The 19770-nt window shown below is 43.1% G+C and overlaps 1 protein-coding gene across 4 annotated transcripts in view; it reads right to left on the minus strand.

Annotated features, from left to right (window-relative positions):
• Pcsk5 (proprotein convertase subtilisin/kexin type 5) overlaps positions 1-19770 on the minus strand; it is a 411377-nt gene that overhangs the window by 201228 nt on the left and 190379 nt on the right. For all 4 annotated transcript variants that reach the window (XR_007594733.1, XR_007594738.1, XM_050158819.1 and 1 more), the window contains exon 9: positions 12726-12826. Coding sequence is in view for 2 of the 4 variants with exons in the window: in XM_050158819.1 (XP_050014776.1) it covers positions 12726-12826 (101 nt within the window). In the remaining 2 variants the exon portion in view is untranslated. The remainder of the gene's footprint in view (positions 1-12725; positions 12827-19770) is intronic.

Genomic DNA, 19770 nt, shown 5'->3' on the forward strand with positions numbered 1-19770 from the left:
ACACTCAGCACAGAAAACTGTCAGCAGGGCCAACAGTGAGTCTATATAATGGGTGAACATCTTTGCCAGTAATATAGCAGACTGAAGGTTAGCATCTAGAGTACAAAAAACCCCCACAGAACCGAAAGAACAAACACACTCCCAACCAAAACATGCATTAATGGAACAAGCAGATGGCTCTCAAAGGAAACACCTTGAAAAGTATTCAACATCCCTGGCCATCGGAGGAATGTCAACTATAGCTACTTGGAGATTTGATCTGCTCTCAGTCAGAATGGCTAACAGCAAGAAATCCAACAACCACAGTGGGGAGGGTGTGGGAAGGCAGAACCCTTCTTCACTGCTAGTGCTGGTATAAACTAGTATAGCTCAGCTTATATGGAAATCAGTAAGGAGACTTCTTGAGTAATTAAAATTAGAACACTCTAGATAACTCTTCAGGGGCACATACCCAGAGGATACTATCCTGCCTGAGAGACAGGTACACATCCATGCTTACTGCTCCCTTACTCACAACAGAAAAAGAACGGAACCAGCTTCAGTGCTCATCAACACGTGAATGCTAGTGAAAACGTGGCACATATACACAATAGAATTGTGTTCGGCTGTGAAGAAAAATGCTAGGAAATTTACAGGAAGATCAATGAGGCTGGAAAGCATTCAATTATGTGAGGTTGTTCAGAAAGACAAAATTCCTATGTGCTGTATCATAAGTGATCCTAGCTTAGCACGTTTATATGGGTGTTGTGTGTGGGGGGGACGGGAGGTGTAGGTTATGAAATGAGAAGCAAGACCATGAGTAAGAAACAAGAGTGAGGAAGGGGCTGGTGGCAGGAAGACACATGACAAGAAAAGAGGCCACGGGCGGTTGGAAAGACTCATCTTAGGGGCTGTTCATGTGGATGGAGGGGAAGAAGCACGGAGGTAAATTAACAAAAACAAGTGTTTGAAAATAACAAAATAAAATCTAATTCTGCATGTGCTAATTAAACATTTTAATTAAAACTCTCATTCACACACACACACACACACACACACAGAGAGAGAGAGAGAGAGAGAGAGAGAGAGAGAGAGAGAGAGGCACACACTCATATACAATAAAGTCCCAGTCTTCTGCATTTCAAAGACTTATGCACTGTTTTTCAATGTAAGTTTTCATCCCAGCATTCTAACATTTATTAATACAACTTTGCCTACACAATTTTACATGCACAACAATGGACAACTTGCTTTAACAATATTTCCCCCAAATACAGCTTTGTTCTTAACCAGCTCCCACTCCGTTATTGCTCTCCTGGAGCACGCTCAGTGAAATGCTTTCCAACAGACCAGAAATTCTCTGGGCAACCTTCCAATGTTATACAATTCCCAGACAAACTGATAACAGTTATTTCACATTTCAGGTTTGGGATCCCATGTAATTGAGAGTTTTAACACAATGAAAATTATAAAATTGAACACATCTGCTATAGAAAGCGAGGCCATTAAATACCCATTCCAAGGGCACCTAAGTGCAGAGAGGGGAGTAGGAATCCAGCACTCTCTCCAGGAAGTTGTCTGTGGGCAACCTTCTCTGAGGTGACTTGTAAAGGTTTCCCATAAATTCTGCAAGAAGGTTCACCCAGAGCTTTGAAGAGGGCACCCCTCTTTGCCTTAAGAACTTCCTCAGTCTCTTCCTTTGTTTCTTTATTTCCCAGTTATATGCTGAATAGTGTAGACATTTAGAATGCCCACTGGACAAATGCATCGGTCTTTTGGTACAGTTGTACAACTTGATGTACAATTTCAATCTTTGAAGTGATGCCAGTAATTATCAGCCTGTTTTCAATCAGACAAACAGGTTGTTTTTAAGGCTTTTTCCTTCACTCTTTGGCTTTTTACTTTAAGTCTTAGCCATGATGGCAAGTACTAGCAGATGAAGTAGGTGAATTGTAGTTAGTGTGACCATCAAATAATCCAATAAAAACTGAAGACAGTTGTGGTGGTTTCAATAGTAATTAGACCCTCATAGGCTCATGTGTTTGAATGCTTGGTGCATAGAGAGTGACCCTATTAGGAGGTACGGCCTTGGAGGAAGTGTGTCACTGTGGAGGCGGGCTTTGAGGTTTACATTATGCTCAAGCTATGCACAGTACAGTTGCTTCTGCTGTTTGTGGACCAAGATGCAGAACTCTCAGCTCCTTTTCCAGAACCATGCCAGAGTGTGTTCCATGTTTCCCATCATGACAATAATGGACTAAACCTCTGAAACTGTAAGCCAGTGCCAATGAAATGCTTTCCTTTCTAAGAGTTGCCAAGGTCACAGCAATAGAAACCCTAACTAGGACAATGGCCAAGATAAAGTGAGTTTGGATTACCCTTTAACTCGAGTCACAGCATGGCTACTATGATTTCTTTGATGGCTTTATCATTAATTATAATCTAATCTGCAATCACCCTGTATCAACACACCACGCTTGGCATAATTATCTTTTTCTGTTAATAGGAATATAGGTATACAGGAGCTAGGCTCAGAACCAAACACACATGTGTTCACCCTGCACTATGCGCATGGATCATGCATGTTTACTCAGAGGTTCTCCAGTTCTTTGCACAGTGACAGGCCTGGGCTCAATGGCATCAAAACGATGATGCTATACATTTGTAACTATGACTTGTAAGATATTTTACTATTTCAGACTTGTGAAAGTGTCTTCCAAAATAAATTATAGTAGCAAGAATAACTCAACAAATATTTCTTGATATAATCAACGAAACTTGATGGCATGGCAGTCTACTATCTGCACACCCTGAAACTGACACCTGTACCCACCTCTGAACAGCAGCAGGAAGACTTCTTGCCTTTATTACTCCTTCCCTGGGGGTCCCCTCCTTTCTGCCTTCTGCCCTACCTCTCTCCCTCCCTCCCCATCAACACTCACTCATTGTGTACACACAGTATTTCCCACTAAGTTGCTAGTTACTAGGCTAGTGTAACACATGGATTCTTTTGCCTATAGGGGTTTATAATTGTGATTGATGGTTCATGTGCAATAATGCAGTGACCTGAATCATTTTGGGGCTTTGAAATATGCACCATGAGCCACATGTCCACTAACTTTTCAAGTGTATGTCAAGTCACTCTTGTTCTATGGAGGCTTCCTCAAAATTTTATCTCCTTTCCCCAAACTCACAGCCCTTACAGCTGTAACAGTCATGTGCTAACAGGGTCATACATTTGCTTACAGCGGTAAAGTGATGTGGTGAGCTTTAAGGTCACGTGACTTTGGGTTTATTTTCTAGACCTACCACTTACTCTCCGAGGATTTTTAAATCTCATTTTCTATATCTGAAATATGGATGATGACACCTGCTTTGGACTGATGCCTTGGAGGGTGCGGGGGGGGGGCGGTTAAGTGAGATTGGTAATCAAGAATACAGCTCAGTACCGGCCAAGAACAGCCCCTTGGTGGAAGTGAGGGACTCAGTTTTCACTGCTTTATTGCTTGTCCTTTGTTGTGCTATACACACCCATGTGTGGTCAATGGCAAGAAGGATCTTTGGTCTCACATATGGGATGTGCCATCTGTGCTGTGATCTTCAGTGGTCAGGAGTGACACTTCCAGGCTTCATAGACTTCTGGGACATTGTAAGGGAGTTTCAACATGACAAATGATGTAATTAACTTTTTGATGTCACTATGAATGACATGCTTTTCCATCTTTCATTTATATTTTCTTTTTTCCCCTCTCTCACATTGATAAAAATGTACTATGATTAAAATTTTATAAAAGAGAATTAAAGAATACATACATGGTGTGAGCTAATTACTACAATTATGCCCTAATGTACAATTATTCTGTTTAGAATGGATGAAACAAACAACCTTGTAAAATTTATAGATTAAAACAGTGTAGGCATAGGCAATACGATTCAAAAAGTCAGCCTAGATCTGCATGTGGTGATGCATGCCCGTCTTCTTGGATTGCAGCAGGGGTAGTGTGAGATGGAGGCCAGCCTGGGCTACAAAATGAATTCAAGGACGGTTTGGGATATGAGACTATCTAATTAAAAGAAAAAAAATTAAAAATCCCAACAAATAAATGCAAAACAAAATAATAAAAGTTTCTAAACCAACAAACAAAATCCCTCTTGATTTGTGATCGGTAACAAAACCCATTCACCTAAGACTCGTGGAAAATCATGGATGAGATGAAAAACAGATTTTAAGAGTCGAAGGTCAGGATGCCTACTGTTTAGCATTGTCTTCTAGACATGACAGGGAAGCTGTACCCATAAAATCTCAAAAGAGATTGGCTGAAATTCCAACACGGATGTGGGGGTTTTCACAAGGCTTCACCCCTAAAAAAGAGCTATAGGCAATAAATGTCTAGAGAGAGGGAGTCAGCCTTCTCCAGGGCTGATCTCACCAGGAAGATTGTGGAATCACAAAGGGTCAGCCCTAAACATGTACATATGAGCAACGCGAAATGGATTCGGAAAGTTAGTGACACACACACACACACACACACACACACACATATATAATATGTATCTAACAATAATAATCTAACAACAATAATAATAAGTCATGAGTGGCAACATAGGAGAAGCTGGAGGTAGGGGGGGTAGAAATGATGTAAATACAGTATTCACGCATTAAATTCTTAAAAAAAACCCTAAGTGAACAAAAGTTATACCTCATCCCAAAAACACCTGGTGTAGAAACAGAGTTGAATTGTAAGTGGGTTTCAAGACAGAGTCTTCAGTGATACCTGATGAAGCTAGGGGATGGGCCATCACAGGAACGACTTTTTATAGGCTTTGCTGAAATTGAGTAAGTCGCAGCAATGGCACGAGGTAATGGACTTTTAGTCCTTAGAGATTAACCACAGGCACCGCCAAGGACAATAATATTTTAGCAATGAGGAAAATACAAAACCTTCTAAGATAGTCGATTAAAATACTAAATTTTGCACATTTCCTAAAAACTCATTAAGACGTCAGTGGGTTTCCTAAGACCCGAGTAAGGGTTAACATAGATTGCTAGTATCCTGCTGTATCAAACAACACAGGAGCAGGCATGCAATTTATAAGGCAAAGAAATCCATATTCACTACTTTTCACTTTAAAGAGTAACCTGTCAGTCATTTACAGCATTTATAAACACAGTGGTAGGCATTTTCTGAGGATTAACAAATAATCAGGATAACCGCTGAGGAAGTTGGCACACTAAATCCAGTCAATAATTGCCCGAGGCATTTACCACAGTTCTCATTGCAAGGCATCTTGTCTCAGTAGGTTTTATGCTTCTTAGAATTCCCAGAATCCCATGGGAAACAATAAAGTATATTTATTTCTATAAATGGCACCAGGTTAAGTTCAGCAAAGCAACTAGAACTTAGCCTGCTTTTCTTCCTTTTCATTAAGATATATCATCTTAATGATATGTACTTAGTTCTCTCTCTCTCTCTCTCTCTCTCTCTCTCTCTCTCTCTCTCTCTCTCTCTCACCCTTACTTTGACCAGACTCTTTTTGAAGCCATCTAGAATTTTCCAAAAAGTGTATCTTTCTCCTTCCATACATATTGGATGTATGTAATGAAGACTTTCCTACTGTTTTGGTTGCTTAGAAATGGGATTTGATCAGTGATACAAGGAATAGATTTGATAATTGCTACCATTCTTATATGAAAATATAATAATAAGATGAAGAATTATATATTTTCAGTGAAAAACATAAAAAATACAGTTAAATGTAGCTATGAAAAAGAGTCAGAATTTTCTGTCTTCAGTTGGTCTTTGCAGCAGCTCAAGTCTCCAACATGGTACTGTTTTCTCCTCTACGGGAAGGCAAGGGAAACACTGGCTAACCTCAAGATAATCCAAGTGAGTGAGCCTGCTGACCAGGGCTTTCCCAGTCCTAAGGGATACCTTTGGAAGTCCTGTTTGAAACTGTTACTTAAGGCACCGAGTCAGGCAAGTCCAGGGAAAATTGGCTTCTATATAATTTGAACATGAAAAGTGCTAGAGGACAGAGTGTATTGTCTGTGTGTATGTAGACATAACAAAGCTATTTTCATGCACAGTCCTGGCAGAAGGCCTGCGGTAACTGCTCCGTGTGTCTGGTTACAATTATTTCACTATAGGGAATAATCCAGGACAGTACATCCCTGCTCTGTCCGCTCAGTCTCAAGCTGAAATGCGTGCTGCTTTTAACCCCATAAACTTTGTCAACTCTCCCTCCTGATGGTCTTTTAATTCATGCATCCTTCTCATGCCAGGGACCTCAGCTGAAATACAGGCCTGAATACAGTATTCCAATCTGTCTGAAACTCCCAGGTAACCAGAAAGGGAGAACGCAAGGCTCTGGTCTCTTGTCTTTGTGAGCTACAGAATCGGCCCTTGTGTCTGTATGTCTCACTGAACATGGGTTTTCTAAGTGAAGTAACACTCTTCTTAAAAAAAAAAAAAACAACCAAGAGTGGGTATGTCTTTTCCGATGCTACCTCCACGATCAAACACTGTTGTGCTCCTAAGCCATCACACATTTCATACAGCTTAATGTGGCTCTGGGGAAAATTCCCAACAGAACAGTTAATAGTGAAATGTGTTTTTAATTAAGATGGCAGCAGCAACAAAAAAAGATAAGATTGGTTACAGGATCGCATTACCCAGATGCTAATCCTGGTATTTAGGAATGCTTGTGGCCATCAAGGCCTTCTTGTACAATCTCTCTTGATTACGTTCCATTCTAGGAAGCTCAGAACTAGCCTGTCACAAACTCCAGGTCTCGTCTCAACAGCTTCAGGTAACTAACAATAAGTGGGTCACACATTAGGGCGGTGCCCTCTCTTTTTCTTACACACCAACAGGATAGCTTACAGTGGAAAAGGGAGGCCAAAGACACAGTGGTGGAGAAGATGGAACTACAGAACACCAGCATGGACGGGCTTTTTAAATTATGAAAATTGCAGATTGTTTAATCTCCTGAGAGAAGACCAGTCAGGAGTTTATTTCAAAGTCAGGGCAGATGGAGTGACTCATGCCTTGGCTCTGCGGCCACTCTTCACACTTGGGCCACCCCGGCTCTGACATGATCTCTCCCACTCAGGACCAAAGGTGGAAGGACTTCCCTTAGGAGCTCAGAGGGTGACTCACAGTGAGCAAAGGAGGGAAATGTCACTAACAAACACCAGTGGAAGGACCTGAAGGGTAAAAACGACACACACGCCACTAACCTATTCTGCCAGCTGATTTAGGACTCAGTTCTTTCATAGAAAAACAAGACTCTTTGAATAGGTGAATGAATCTGTGGTTGTTAGGAATCCACCTGTTAAAGATGGATTGCTCAGGTGACGCAGAGGATACAAAAGAGAGCACCGCCCCACCCTGAATCATCAACTGGTCATTTCTATTCTCAACCATGTCTTACCATGTCCACAGTCATTCCTCTGAGTATTGTTTTAGCTTTCGTGAATGGATTGTGTATATCTGCCAGTGAACATTTACTTCCCTGGTGAGATTTTAGCTTTCATAGCTTAAATCACTTAAAAAAAAAAAAAACCAACAAAAACACCTAATCAAGCCCCACCCAATTCTCTTTGTATAGACTATACTGCCTTAAGGTTTTTTCCCTAGTGTTTAATACAATTGCTATCTAAACATAAATAAAGATTATAAAGTAAAATCTTTAACCCCAATGAATTTTAAGTTTCAATCAGGAAGTATTACGCATGAAAATATCAGTACCACAAAGATTAGCTAAACAATCTAGAATACCCTATAGTCTGTATGTGCTTCATATGTACCTATATGAGACATTCCAAAAACCAGGGGGAAATAGGAAATAGCATACAGACAATAAAGAGAAAGTGGACGAACCCATTTGGCAATGTGTTCATGTGTACATGTGTGTACAAGGCACTAAAGCAGTCGGGGCTTACTATGTTCCAGGGATACTTCTAGTATATTTATTTTCTTATTCTCTAAGTTTAAATTTAGATGTATTGTGTTTTCCCAAAGTAAGTTATTCTGCAGCTTGCTTAGAGATTAAATTTGAAAAAAAAAAACAACAAGGCTTTTGGATAATTTAAACCAAGGATTTGTGGAAGGGTCTCTCTAGACATAAACCCTATATCTTAAAAAAAATTGGAATCTGCTAACTAACTAAGTCCTTCTTAATTATCACTCACTACACAGAGTAACATTTCTTGATTGCTGAATATATGTTTTCCCTTTTCCCAGGGACAGACCCTTTGCAATGGTGAGCACAGCTTTTGAGTTCTGTGAGCTAATGCTGACATTTTACTTTGCCATGCCAGTTTTCAGCAAAACACAACATACTGCTCCAAGCACTCACTTTCCTGAACGTCAGTTCTCCCTAATTTCATAAACTGTTTTGCAGGAAACACCGTTTGCTATCATGCCCTTTTTGCTGTCTGTCTTCTGAGTGTGGCACACTGGGTGTGCACTGAGCTTGAGGCAGACACCTGCAGATGTGGCATCCCGCAAGGCTTAGCCGACAACAGCTGCACACTCACCACTGAACACTAGCAGAGGCCCACTCCCCACAGTACTCGCTCCAGCCTGAACTTCTACAGGTTTGCTCCATGATAGTATATCCCTTTTAATAATGGCCCCCATCGCGATTAGTTCCCTAGCAATTTACTGACTCTCTACTCCCTATTTGACTGCTGCGGAAGGTCCTCCTGCAGCATTTGACCATCTGAGAAATCATGAAATTATTTTGAAGCTACAAAGTCTCAAATACTGGCATACTTTAAACTTTTTGAAGTGATAAATGAGCCAAGCAGTCTTTAACACAAAAGTCAGTTTTTCTCCCCTGTAAGGTGATGGTGTTTCCACTTATCTTAAAATCATTCATAGGCTTTAGAAGTCAAAGGGAACAGGGGAGAAATCACCTACTTAACCAGAGAGGCAAGATTCTCAAAGAGGAGAGAAGGAGCCAGATAGGAATCATGCACTCTTGGGAACAGAATCCATTATTTTGGTGGGGCACTGGCCTCAGGACCCTTGGCAAACCTTGGAGCCCACAGATGATCAAGTCCTTCTATAAAACGATGCAAGTGACCTTGGCACAGTGCCACATGCTGTATTCATCCTTGGATGACTCTAACACCTAGGGTAGTGCAGATGCTAAGACAGCTGTTGCTGCATTGCATTGCTTAGAGAATAACAGTAAGAAAAACATGTCCATGTGCTTTTAGTAAAGATGCCATCTTTTACTCAAGAACTTTAGAATGTGGTTGATGGGATCTATGAATGTGAACCCATGAAACAGACAATGATTCTCCATTCTTTTTCCCAATTCTAAAAAATTATATTTTATTATTTGCTTATTTTTTTATGTGTGTTGGGGAACACATGGCCATAGAAGTCAGTGGGTAACTTGTAGAAGTTAGTTCTTCTTTTCTACCATATGGGCCCTATGGGATTGAACCCAAGTCCTCAAGTTCGGTGGCAAGTACCTTTTACCCACTGAGCCATCTCAACCATCCCAGAAGTTCATCTTTCAATCAAGGATACATGGGCTTTTTACATAAGCACTTGTTGCAATGCAAGGTTTCTATATCCAGAAGAATAAATGATGTTCAGGGAATCCTATGAGCTGTCACAGAAAAATTATTTTACCATCCAATGGCTGTTAAGTTTGGACCAGAGATCTGTACACTTTAAACTTAATCAGAGTCTCTTTTGTGTTTGTTCTCTTTGTTCTTAGAAGAGGCAAATAGAGGAAATTCTACCACCAATAACACGACTCATATTCCTAGATCTCAACAAATCCCAGAGGGGAGGCAGGCTGAGGGAAGCTGAGGACTGGCGCTTTCCTCTGTGTTCCTACGCCAAGCGGACATAGCAAGCTAGTGACACAATGATCTTTGCATGTAGGGGTAAAGGGGCCATGTGGTTAAACAGGGATGCTCGCTGCGTGCCCATCTGATGGTCTAGCCTATCTCCTGCTTAGCAAGCTCGGTGCGGGCAGCCCGAGCACCTGGGAAGGAGCACAGCCTTGCTAGCCGTGGTTCCATCTGCTTGAGTTTCCTCTCCTATTTCTCTTCGAGGGGGGCACTGATGGCTTGCACTTGTAAAGGCTGCGTATCAAAATGCCAAGGCCCATCATTACTGAGTGGAAGAGAAGATTGCAAGGCGACAGCCTCAGGAAGTGGGTAATGAGCTGGGCATAGCCCAGGCTTAGCTGGAGAGCAATTGCAGCCTCGGAACACTGTTATTTGAGCTCCTCTCTGCAATTTCTTCCTTTCAGATAATCTTTGCTCAAACTCCAACCCCAGTGCTTATTCTGATGCTGGTTTCATGCCACAACTGACCCACTCCTAGATAACTCGGACCTCTCTCCCGTCATTTTCAGCTTCACTTACAGGCAGAGGTCAGCCCGTAGGTCACACCAATAGAGTTACAGGGAAAGGCCTATTCCTTCTCGTTTAATCAGACTCTTTATTTACCACTATTACAGGTCCATAACCGAAATGGCTTGCTAAAACTCTTAAAGTACAGTGGTTTCCAGGTAACCTGTGTTTGGAGAATATAGGTTACCCCATACTTGTGACAATTTGGCAGGAACGAATGGTAAGAAATCCTCACCATGGAAAAGCGAGGAGGACAGCTGCACCCCTGTATGTGTTCTGCAGCCTCCAGAGGACCTTGTGTCCCTGAGTGGGAGGATGGGGGCTTAACATGAGGATCGTGCATGGCTATCTTAAATGGTGTTGAAAAGAACTGTCACTGGAAAAATAGGGTTACAGTAATTTCTCAAAGAACTGAGACTCAGCTCAGCGTGTCCAAAAGCAGTTCCGTGTCGAGAGGTCAAGTCTGAATTTGAGATTCTGGTCTCTTTGTGGGAGTGAGGGGGTGATGAATTCCGGGTTTTTATTTCCCTTCAATATTTCATGGAGAGGAAAATATTCCAGAGAAACCACCTAGAATTTCAGGAAAAAAAATCTTTTTTTTTCACCCTAACATCCTATTTAGATCCAGCAAATTGAAAAATGCAGACACTTAACTCACTTCTGCTGCCAGAAGACCGAGCGAAAAGTTGTAAAGTGAAAATTTCAGAGAGTAAGAGGGGTTCTTTGCCAACCCCAAAATGTCCAGCACCTTAAGAAATAGAGTGTGTTGAAACTGACTTCACATTTAGTCTTGTCAAAAAGGAACCCAAAGGTTCATGGGAACTTGGATAGCATCCAATGGAAAGACTTAGGTGGGTGGCCACCCAAAGCTATGACGCCAGATCTGGAGGCAGTGTTTCCCTTCCTTTTACAGTGCAAGGATTTACATGCTAAAGGCGCGCTGTATTAGAACGCCATCAACCTTGGCTCTTGTCTCCTTACCAAGAAGGTGGCTAGGAATGGAGAGGAACCATTTGGCTATTGGGAATGAACAAGCCCATTCTCCCAGCAAGGCCCATGCTTCCCCATCTCACGCGTCTTCCCCGCCCACCTGCTAGTGCTGCGCTCTTAGGTTCAATACGGTAGAAGAGTTTTGCATCATCTCCTGGGGAGCAATGCCAGGCTCCTTTTGGAAAATACTGATGCCATTACTCCTGTTCTATTTTCTTAATATCGTCATACAGGGAGAACCTCAGAGAACAGACCCTCAAATCCCCCCTTAAAAAAAAAATCCTTGGATTAGATGTGTGTGGAACTCATAATTTTTTTTTTTCTCAGAAATGGTGTTAATTGCAGGTATAATACAGAACCTCTGGTGAGGGCTGAGCCAGAGAGCCATTATCTGCATGAACACTGATGCAATGAAGATAGGCGTCTTCACAATGTGTGGGATATGGACGGACAAAAATAGCAGGGGATCCGCTTCTCAAATAAATCTGGGTGTTAAATTTACAAGAGAACTTTCAGATTTTCTGGACACTTTAGGTTTTGTGATGGAGGCGGGGATTTTAGATCTGTACAAGGCTTTCTGAGGCTCTGTCAAAGGGACCCACTTGCTTTGAGACAAGAGGAGGTGTCACATGCAAAGAGCTTATGGAGCCTTTCCAAATGTCTTTTGAACAGTTTGACTAGATGGGCCAGGAGCAAAGCTGAGGGAAATGTGTTGTCCTTGTCTGTAGGGTCCTGCCACACGTGACTTTGACATATCCTGTTCTATTGCGTCCATCTGTGGCAGCATTGCTGTCCTGGACTCTGAGCTGCCTTGCTGAGCTATAGAGAAGGGGACCAGAAAGGGAGACATTAGTAACCTGTCTGAGGCTCACAGAAATATTCCGGGAGAAAAAGAAAGACCGATAGGATGTGAGACCGTTGCAGCCAAATAGCTAACGCTGGGACAACATAATGAAGGAGCCACACGGCTTGCTTTATAAGGCACATGTAAACCCCACACTTCTCCCTGAACGAGTGCTGCTTACTGGTCCTTCTGTTTCTCTGTTAGTCTGAGACAGGGTCTCATGATATATCCTTTGTTATAGATCTTGTGCTGACCTAGAACTTGGGATGTAGCCCCAGCTAGTCTCACACTTGCGATCCTCCTACCTCAACCTCCCAAATGCTGGGATTACAGGTGTGAGCCACTATTCCCATCAATAAAAAAAAAAAAAAAATGCCTGAAAGCCCAAACCACTGCAAATTTAAATACTGGCGTGGGAAGTTATCTCCTGGACTATTGTGCTAAGGACTACGTATATAGGGGAAGGGAGAGTGTTCTTAGAGGTGGGGGCTTGTCACCAGTGAAGACAGAGAGATCAAGGCTTACTTGGCTTCCAGGGCTAGGGCAATGATGCCAGCAGCCATGGGGGCTGAGGCTGACGTCCCGGTATGATTGTCCGTGCACCGCTGTCTTAGATCAGTAGTGATCTGAAAAACAAGAGTGAAGAAGCTTAGGCCCTGACGACAGTCTACTCACAACGTGGATAGAGAGGGATTAAAGATTAATTTTAAATTCAATGTTTCCAGACACCCATTATCATTCATCTTCAAATAATTGCCTGGATAAACCAAATGACTGGAAACTGACTCCATTCAAAGCAGAATGGCTTTTAAGGGCGAACCACGGCTCAGAACCTCAAGGTCATGCACGGATCTCCTAAAAGTCCACTGTGTATGCACCTTATGTACCCCACCTCAGTCTCACTCTGGGTTAAGATGGAAATTATTAAATTGACCCACCTTTTAAACTAATTAAATATGCTAAGTGAACACCCAGACTGAAAACCTGGTGTGGGTAGGTGAAGGGATAAACTGTAGAGCTCTCACATTCTCCAAGCTATAAATCTGAGGGAGCATCATGCCTCAAGAAGAGGTTTCTGCACACAAGTGACCTTGGCTCATGGACTTTTTGTAGAATTCATAAGCCTGCTGCCCGGAGGAGTGAAGGCTTCCTCAAAGGTTTCACACAGGCAGGAGAAGCAAGGGTTGAGCTTCTGTACCTCACACGCAGCTACGGCAGTGTGGGCTTGCACGTTATATAGAGGAGATTAGCTGCTTTTCCATTTTTTCCCTTGCAATCCAAATGTGAAAACCAGATCATTTTATTTTCTTGGCTTGAATCCAGCTCACTTTAGCTCTGACTGAATTGTATTACCATTCAGCAGAGGCAATGGTTCCCAGCCTGTGTTTCATTATTGTCTCACTAAGAAAGAAAATGAAATTTAAATTCTCCTTAACAAGAAAAATTAAGTACTATAGAATATGACTCTAGGAGCCATTGTAATACCCCTCAGATTAAAACAAAAAATATTCCCTCCTGGACAGGCATGCATTGTGTTCCCTCGGGACTGATTTTTGTGTTTTATGGGAGATGAATCAGTAGACACGCTGCAGTCACTGGGTGACACCGGTAACCTTTCTTTGGCACGAAGACAAGGGTTCAGCACTCATCACAGAGAAGCGAGCTGATGTGAAAGCCGGCCCAAAAGCCCATGAGCGGAGGCAGCAGCTGAGAGCACAGCCTTTGTTTTCGAAGAGGACAGAAAAGAGCTGAAGTCGGGTGAGGCAGCAGGTGGACACCCCGGCCCCATGTCAGCCTCACCACTGTCTTCTCCGACTACAGGGGCCTGAATGGACTTTCCCATCATGTGGCAGAACTGGAGCAGGACCTCAGACCACTCCGTTTCCCACAACAGAGCATGCATATCATCTCCTCTGACATGTGTCATGCCACCAAATGACCTGCATCACGTAAGTACGAACACGGACACGAAAGAAGTGGGAGAAGAAATACGTGCAGCCACAGAGACATGGGTCTGCAGGCGATAGATCCGCACTCCCCTATATGTAAAAGAGCTTCCTAAGTTCTTAACTGACTTTGAAAAGGTGTGGCATAAGTTTTGTGCGTATAGCATTATGAAGTACACACCGCTGCCTTGGTTCTCTAGGATCTTTCTCATCTGCAGGAAGGAAAGTCAGAATTGACAACTGCTCTGACTCTCACCTCCCGTCACCTCCTGCTGTGATGTGTTTGATTAAGTACCTCACCTAAATGAAACCACTTAGGATCTGTCTCTCACTGATTGGATTAATTCACCTACGTGATGTCCTGAAGCTTCATGGATACGGCAGCACATGGCAGAATCCTTTTCAAAAAACCTGACCACTACTCCACTGTGCAGAACTTTCAAGTCACTCATCTGTTGATGGACACCAGGCTTGTTTCCATGTCTGGCTGCTGAACAGTGCTCCAAATGTACACAAAATGCAGAACACTTTTCGAAATCTGATTTCAAGTGCCCTTGAATATAATACCAGGAATGGGGTGGCTGAATTGTTAAAAGAGGCATTTCTGGGGGTGGGGAGATGGCTCAGTGGATAAAACATTTACTGTGTAAGCCTGGCGATCTGAGTTTGATCTCTTAACATTACATAAAGGTGGGTGAAGAGGACTGTGCCCACACTCACACAGCATATGCCCACAGTAATTCGTATTTTTTTTTTTGAGACAGGATTTTTCTGTTGCTTTGGAGCCTGTCCTGGAACTTACTCTATAGACCAGACTGGCCTCGAACTCACAGAGGTCCACCTGTCTCTGCCTCCTGAGTACTGGGATTAGAGGCGTGCGCCACCACTGCCCAGCAATACGTAATATTTTTTAAAGGCACTTCTATCCTACTTTAAATCGGGGGGAGGGGAATCTCTACAGTCATTTTCTGAGGTACAGGTCTCTGAGTCCAAGCATGAACGCATCAGAAATAACCCTTTTCTAGGTCTCCAAAGTCCTTATTTTTGAGAGATGGTCTCAAAAGACAACTTTTTTTTTTTCTGAATTTTACCTCATCTCATGGTCACATTCCTTTATGCAAGTGCTAAGTTTTTCAATGAATTTTGGCTGGATCCAAGTCTTTTCATGGTATCTATCTACTTATTCTTCACTTGTACCAGACACTTGCAATACACATACATAGGCCCAGAACACACATTCGGAGAGTGTGTTCGATATCTCACAAATAGCCAGCTCTGGCCAGGCAAGAACAAGAAATAGCTTTTGATGTAGGATCCATAGCATAAATCTGACACATTCTTTTATGGTTATCTGGCACACACACACATAACATGGACTGACATAGAAAGCTACTTAGAATCGTCACAGAGAGACATCAGGGGTGTGTCAAATACTATTACTTCTGACGACTTTGTGTGGAATTCAAGTCAGCATTGTGTCCTAACTCTTTTCAATCATTTGACCTAAATGAAAGGAGTCGGAGGGGAGTGGAGCAGGAAGGTGATGGAAAACTGGAGGTTAAAAGATTCAGGCAAAAGAAGAAACAAAAACACCCTTCTTGCTTCTCTGCTCTAAGTGAAATTCCAGCTGGGTTACTTCAGTAGGAAGTTACTGTCAATGGGAGAGATGTCCAGGTGTAAACTACCAGGAGCATCTAAGGTAAGCTTCTCACCATTAAAAGAAACCAGAAGACCAGGGAATATTTATGTCTATCCGCAGAAGGAAAAAGCAAAGACCACTATGGGATGTGCAACCTAGGAGAAAAACGATGGTTTAAAACCAGGACGAACCGAGGTAAGCACACTCATCACAAGGCACAGGGAACAGAACACAGGACCCGCCAGTGCACCTGGAGGGAAAGTGGCATCCAGCGTGCAGCCCCCAACAGAGGGCGGTCCTGCTCCTGCTTCAGACTCCCTCGAGAACGTCTCAGAATTTGGTCTCGATCCCGGCGGCAGGCTCGCCTGTTCCAAATTCCCTCAATTCACCACCCAAATCAGAAACAGAATCGGTATCCAAAGAACTGAAGTTGCTCAAGAAAATATCATTTGCGTCCATCACCGAGAAGGAAACTGGAGAGGACACAGACCCTGAGCAGATCAAAGCTGTCCTGATGGGCAAATTAGATTTCCAGCCTCATAGGATCAGTAGCAGATGGGGTTTTGGACTCCGCAAAGCTAGGGATGTCATCTTTTCTTGGTGAGCCAGGCAGGGTCTTGTTCAGTTCCAGCCAGGATCCTTGAGAAGAACCACCACTTTCCTCACTAGGCTTTTATTTCCTAATACTTCACAGTTCATTACTAGAGCTGATTGGGGTTTTGACTGTTGCCTGTTGATACCGCTCTCCAGGGAATCTCAGTGCAGATTGACTTGGGCCCTAAGTGACAAGCGTTTACAGCAACCCACAGTAAGTGTCCTCTCTTCCTGATGCCCTGTGATCCTTTTTAGTTTTGAAGGTGTCAGTTTGCCTCATACCTGTTAAAGAGGATCCAAAAAGATATTTTTAAAACATGAAATGATTTTGCTATCTGTTAGGATGCATTTGCTCCTAGTGCTGATGGATTTGGGTTGGAAATGTGTTCGCTGAACTGTTTTAGAGCCAGCAATCATGGTGAAGGGCAGAGACAATGAACTGGTTTTAGCTCGTTATTAAGCACGTGACCTAAAAAGAAATAAGGACCACTAAATGACATCTGTCCATAGATGTCACCACGACGGGTGCAGAATTCAGCGAGTAGGATGAATTCAGTATAAAACACTGACCGCTCATGTTTTGCTAAGAGAACTTAGAAATGCGGGGTGCAAGGAATGAACCTGCTTCTCTAATCAGGGGTCCTTTCCCGTGTCACTTCTATTCCCCCATACAGCGCAGCTGAGTTCCACAATGCAACAGAAGCAAAAATTTCTTTGCTAAGTAGAGCAGCTTGACTCAAGCTCCCCTGGATTCATTTTATTTTACACTCTTAATTTTTCTGTTTCTTTAGAAACACTTTAAGGTCACTTCTCATCTGACTATTCAATCAGGACTCCGAAACACTTAGAATCATCCCACGAAAGTTAGGTGTGTACTGATACTGTAAATTAGTCAAGGGTTAGCCAGGTGGTGGTGGTGCACACCTTTAATCCCAGCACTTGGGAGGCAGAAACAGGCAATCTCTATGAGTTCGAGGCCACCCAGGTCTACAAAGTGAATTCCAGAACAGCCAGAGTTGTTACACAGAGAAACACTGTCTCAAAAGCAAAGCAAAGCAAAGCAAAACGAAACGAAAACCAGCCAACCAAATTAAAGGGTAGCCATTAACCTCAAGGTTTCTCTCCTCAAACTACTATTAGCAACTGAGGGTGAGGTGCCTGGGTGTAGAACATTCCACACAGCCACAGGATGTTTGCAAGGAAAGCATTACGTCATTAACAGCGGAGGGAAAGGAGGTTCAGCAAGGCTAATTATCTTGTTCCAGGACACACAGCAGCAAAGCCGTTAGTAAGCGGGGACGGTATGAAATCCTGAACCAGCAACGTAAAAAAAGTTTTTAGAGTGTGCTGCCACCCATGAGGACAAGAGCAACATAGTCAGCCCTCCAGTCACCTCAGGGACAGCAGAACAGCCTTGGTCCTCCAGCCTGCCAGCAAGCGGGTACAGCAAGCAGGGCTCCTGTATGCTTTGGTACATTTTGAGGAGAACATGGGTCCCACTACTTAACATATCTGGACTTGTTCTTCCATTTATTTACTTAAGAAACAGAAAGAAGGAGACTCCTTTTTAAATGAGATTTTTCTCAATGGAAGAGAGCAGAGGCGATGGCAGAGATGGATCTGATGTGAGCGCTGACTGCATTTGAAGCAGGAGGGGGTGAGGGAGGAGGTTGGAGAGCAAGGGAGCAGGGCTTCTCCACAGGAGGAAGTGAGTGTTTAGAAGCCTCATGTACAGTGGGCTAATTCATCTCTCTGGAGTGGGTCTCTGTGGCCACCCCTGATATACTGCAGGCTGCATGTGCGTTTTGAACACATATAAATAAAATGATATCGGGAGAAGAGCGCAGAATGCTTATTAGCCAAAATATGGCTCAGAGACCCTCTCCGAACAGGGATGCAAAGGGGCCCAAAGTTGAATCAGCAGGACAAACGACTTGGGGGCAGGTGGGTAGCCAAAGGCAGAAGAGGTTCTAAAATAGAGATAACTTCCTGGTAGGAACGACTGAATAGGGTTTTAGTTCTACAAACACAATAGGGGGAAGCGATGGAAGCAGTGAGATTTAAAGACAAAACTTTGATAGCTTGTATGGGTTGTTACACACATAAATTTGACCATTTTCCAGAGTAACTATTTCAATAAATGTTTACCTTCCATGAAGGTTATTTTTACATGGTTATTTTTTGCACGGACACTTACGGAGCCTGGCTCTAGCCAAGAGAGCACAGACTCTTCGTTCTCAAGTAGTTTCCACTCTGGCAAGAAAATCAGACAGTAAATGAAGAACGTAGACAATAGTGTCAAGTGAGGCTAAGTACATGGGGAAGCGCGGCTGACTGAGAAGAGGGTGGTGGAAGGAACGAGCCCACATGCAGGGAACACAGCATCATGCTCCTCTACCTAGCCAAAGGGAGGCTCCAGGCAAGGGGCTCCTACAAGAAGGCCTCAGCAGAGGACGCAGCTCTACTCTGACCACACAGAAGCACCATCTTGGGAGACTGTGGCTGACTGAGGGGATTAGGAAAAGGGTAGAGGCCAGAGATTCAATCAGGAAGAGCAAGGTGGTAAAATGTGGTGGACAGCTATTAAGAGAACACCAGGTAAGTGACCACCCTTCCCTACATAGCGCCACACTGGATGGCCCTGACAAGTGTTGGGCATGATGAGACACCCATGATAGATGGGCTTGGGCTTCATTCTGCTTGACTGGAACCTAGGTGCCCCCAACAGACCAGATGTATGTTTCTTTTCTAGCCTTTCAAGTTTCTGTTTTCTCATCTGTGAGATGAACAAGATGATCCCTGTACACAGGGTTTCCAGGATAATGAGAAAGGTTGCAGGCCACGTGCAGAGTGCTGTATCAGGTTCTCACTAGAACGGTCACAAATGTTATGTTTATGTTATGTTTATGATATGTTATAACAACTGTAAATATGTCACACGAGATACAGAATGCTATGTAGACAATTATGCTAAGGAAAACATTACTTCAAGCCATGGCTTTAAACTAGATTAATCAGAGTGGGCCAGAGGGGTGGCTCAGTGGGTAATAGACAATATTGATCTAGCAGAGAGCCTGAGTATGGCTCCTAGCATCCAGGTTGCTCATAAGTCCCTATAATTCTAGATCCAGGGGAACTGACACAGCGGGTTTGTGAGGGCACCTGCACTAATACATACACATAATAAAAATAATAATAATAATAAATCTTAAAAATATCTGTTTAGGGGATGTGGCAGGTCCTAGAAGTCATCTTAGCACATGGAAGGCCAAGGCAGAAGCACCATGGGATTAGCTTGGGCTGGGTGAGATTTTTGTTGCAAACAAACAATAGTCATTCCTGACCATTCTGTTTAGAAAAGAGCTCCTTATTAGACTCTTGACATCCTGGA

This window comes from Alexandromys fortis, unplaced genomic scaffold (genome assembly GCF_014885135.2).
Source record: "Alexandromys fortis isolate MF-2015 unplaced genomic scaffold, M_Fortis_MF-2015_v1.1 scaffold_10, whole genome shotgun sequence".
Classification (NCBI taxonomy): domain Eukaryota; kingdom Metazoa; phylum Chordata; class Mammalia; order Rodentia; family Cricetidae; genus Alexandromys; species Alexandromys fortis.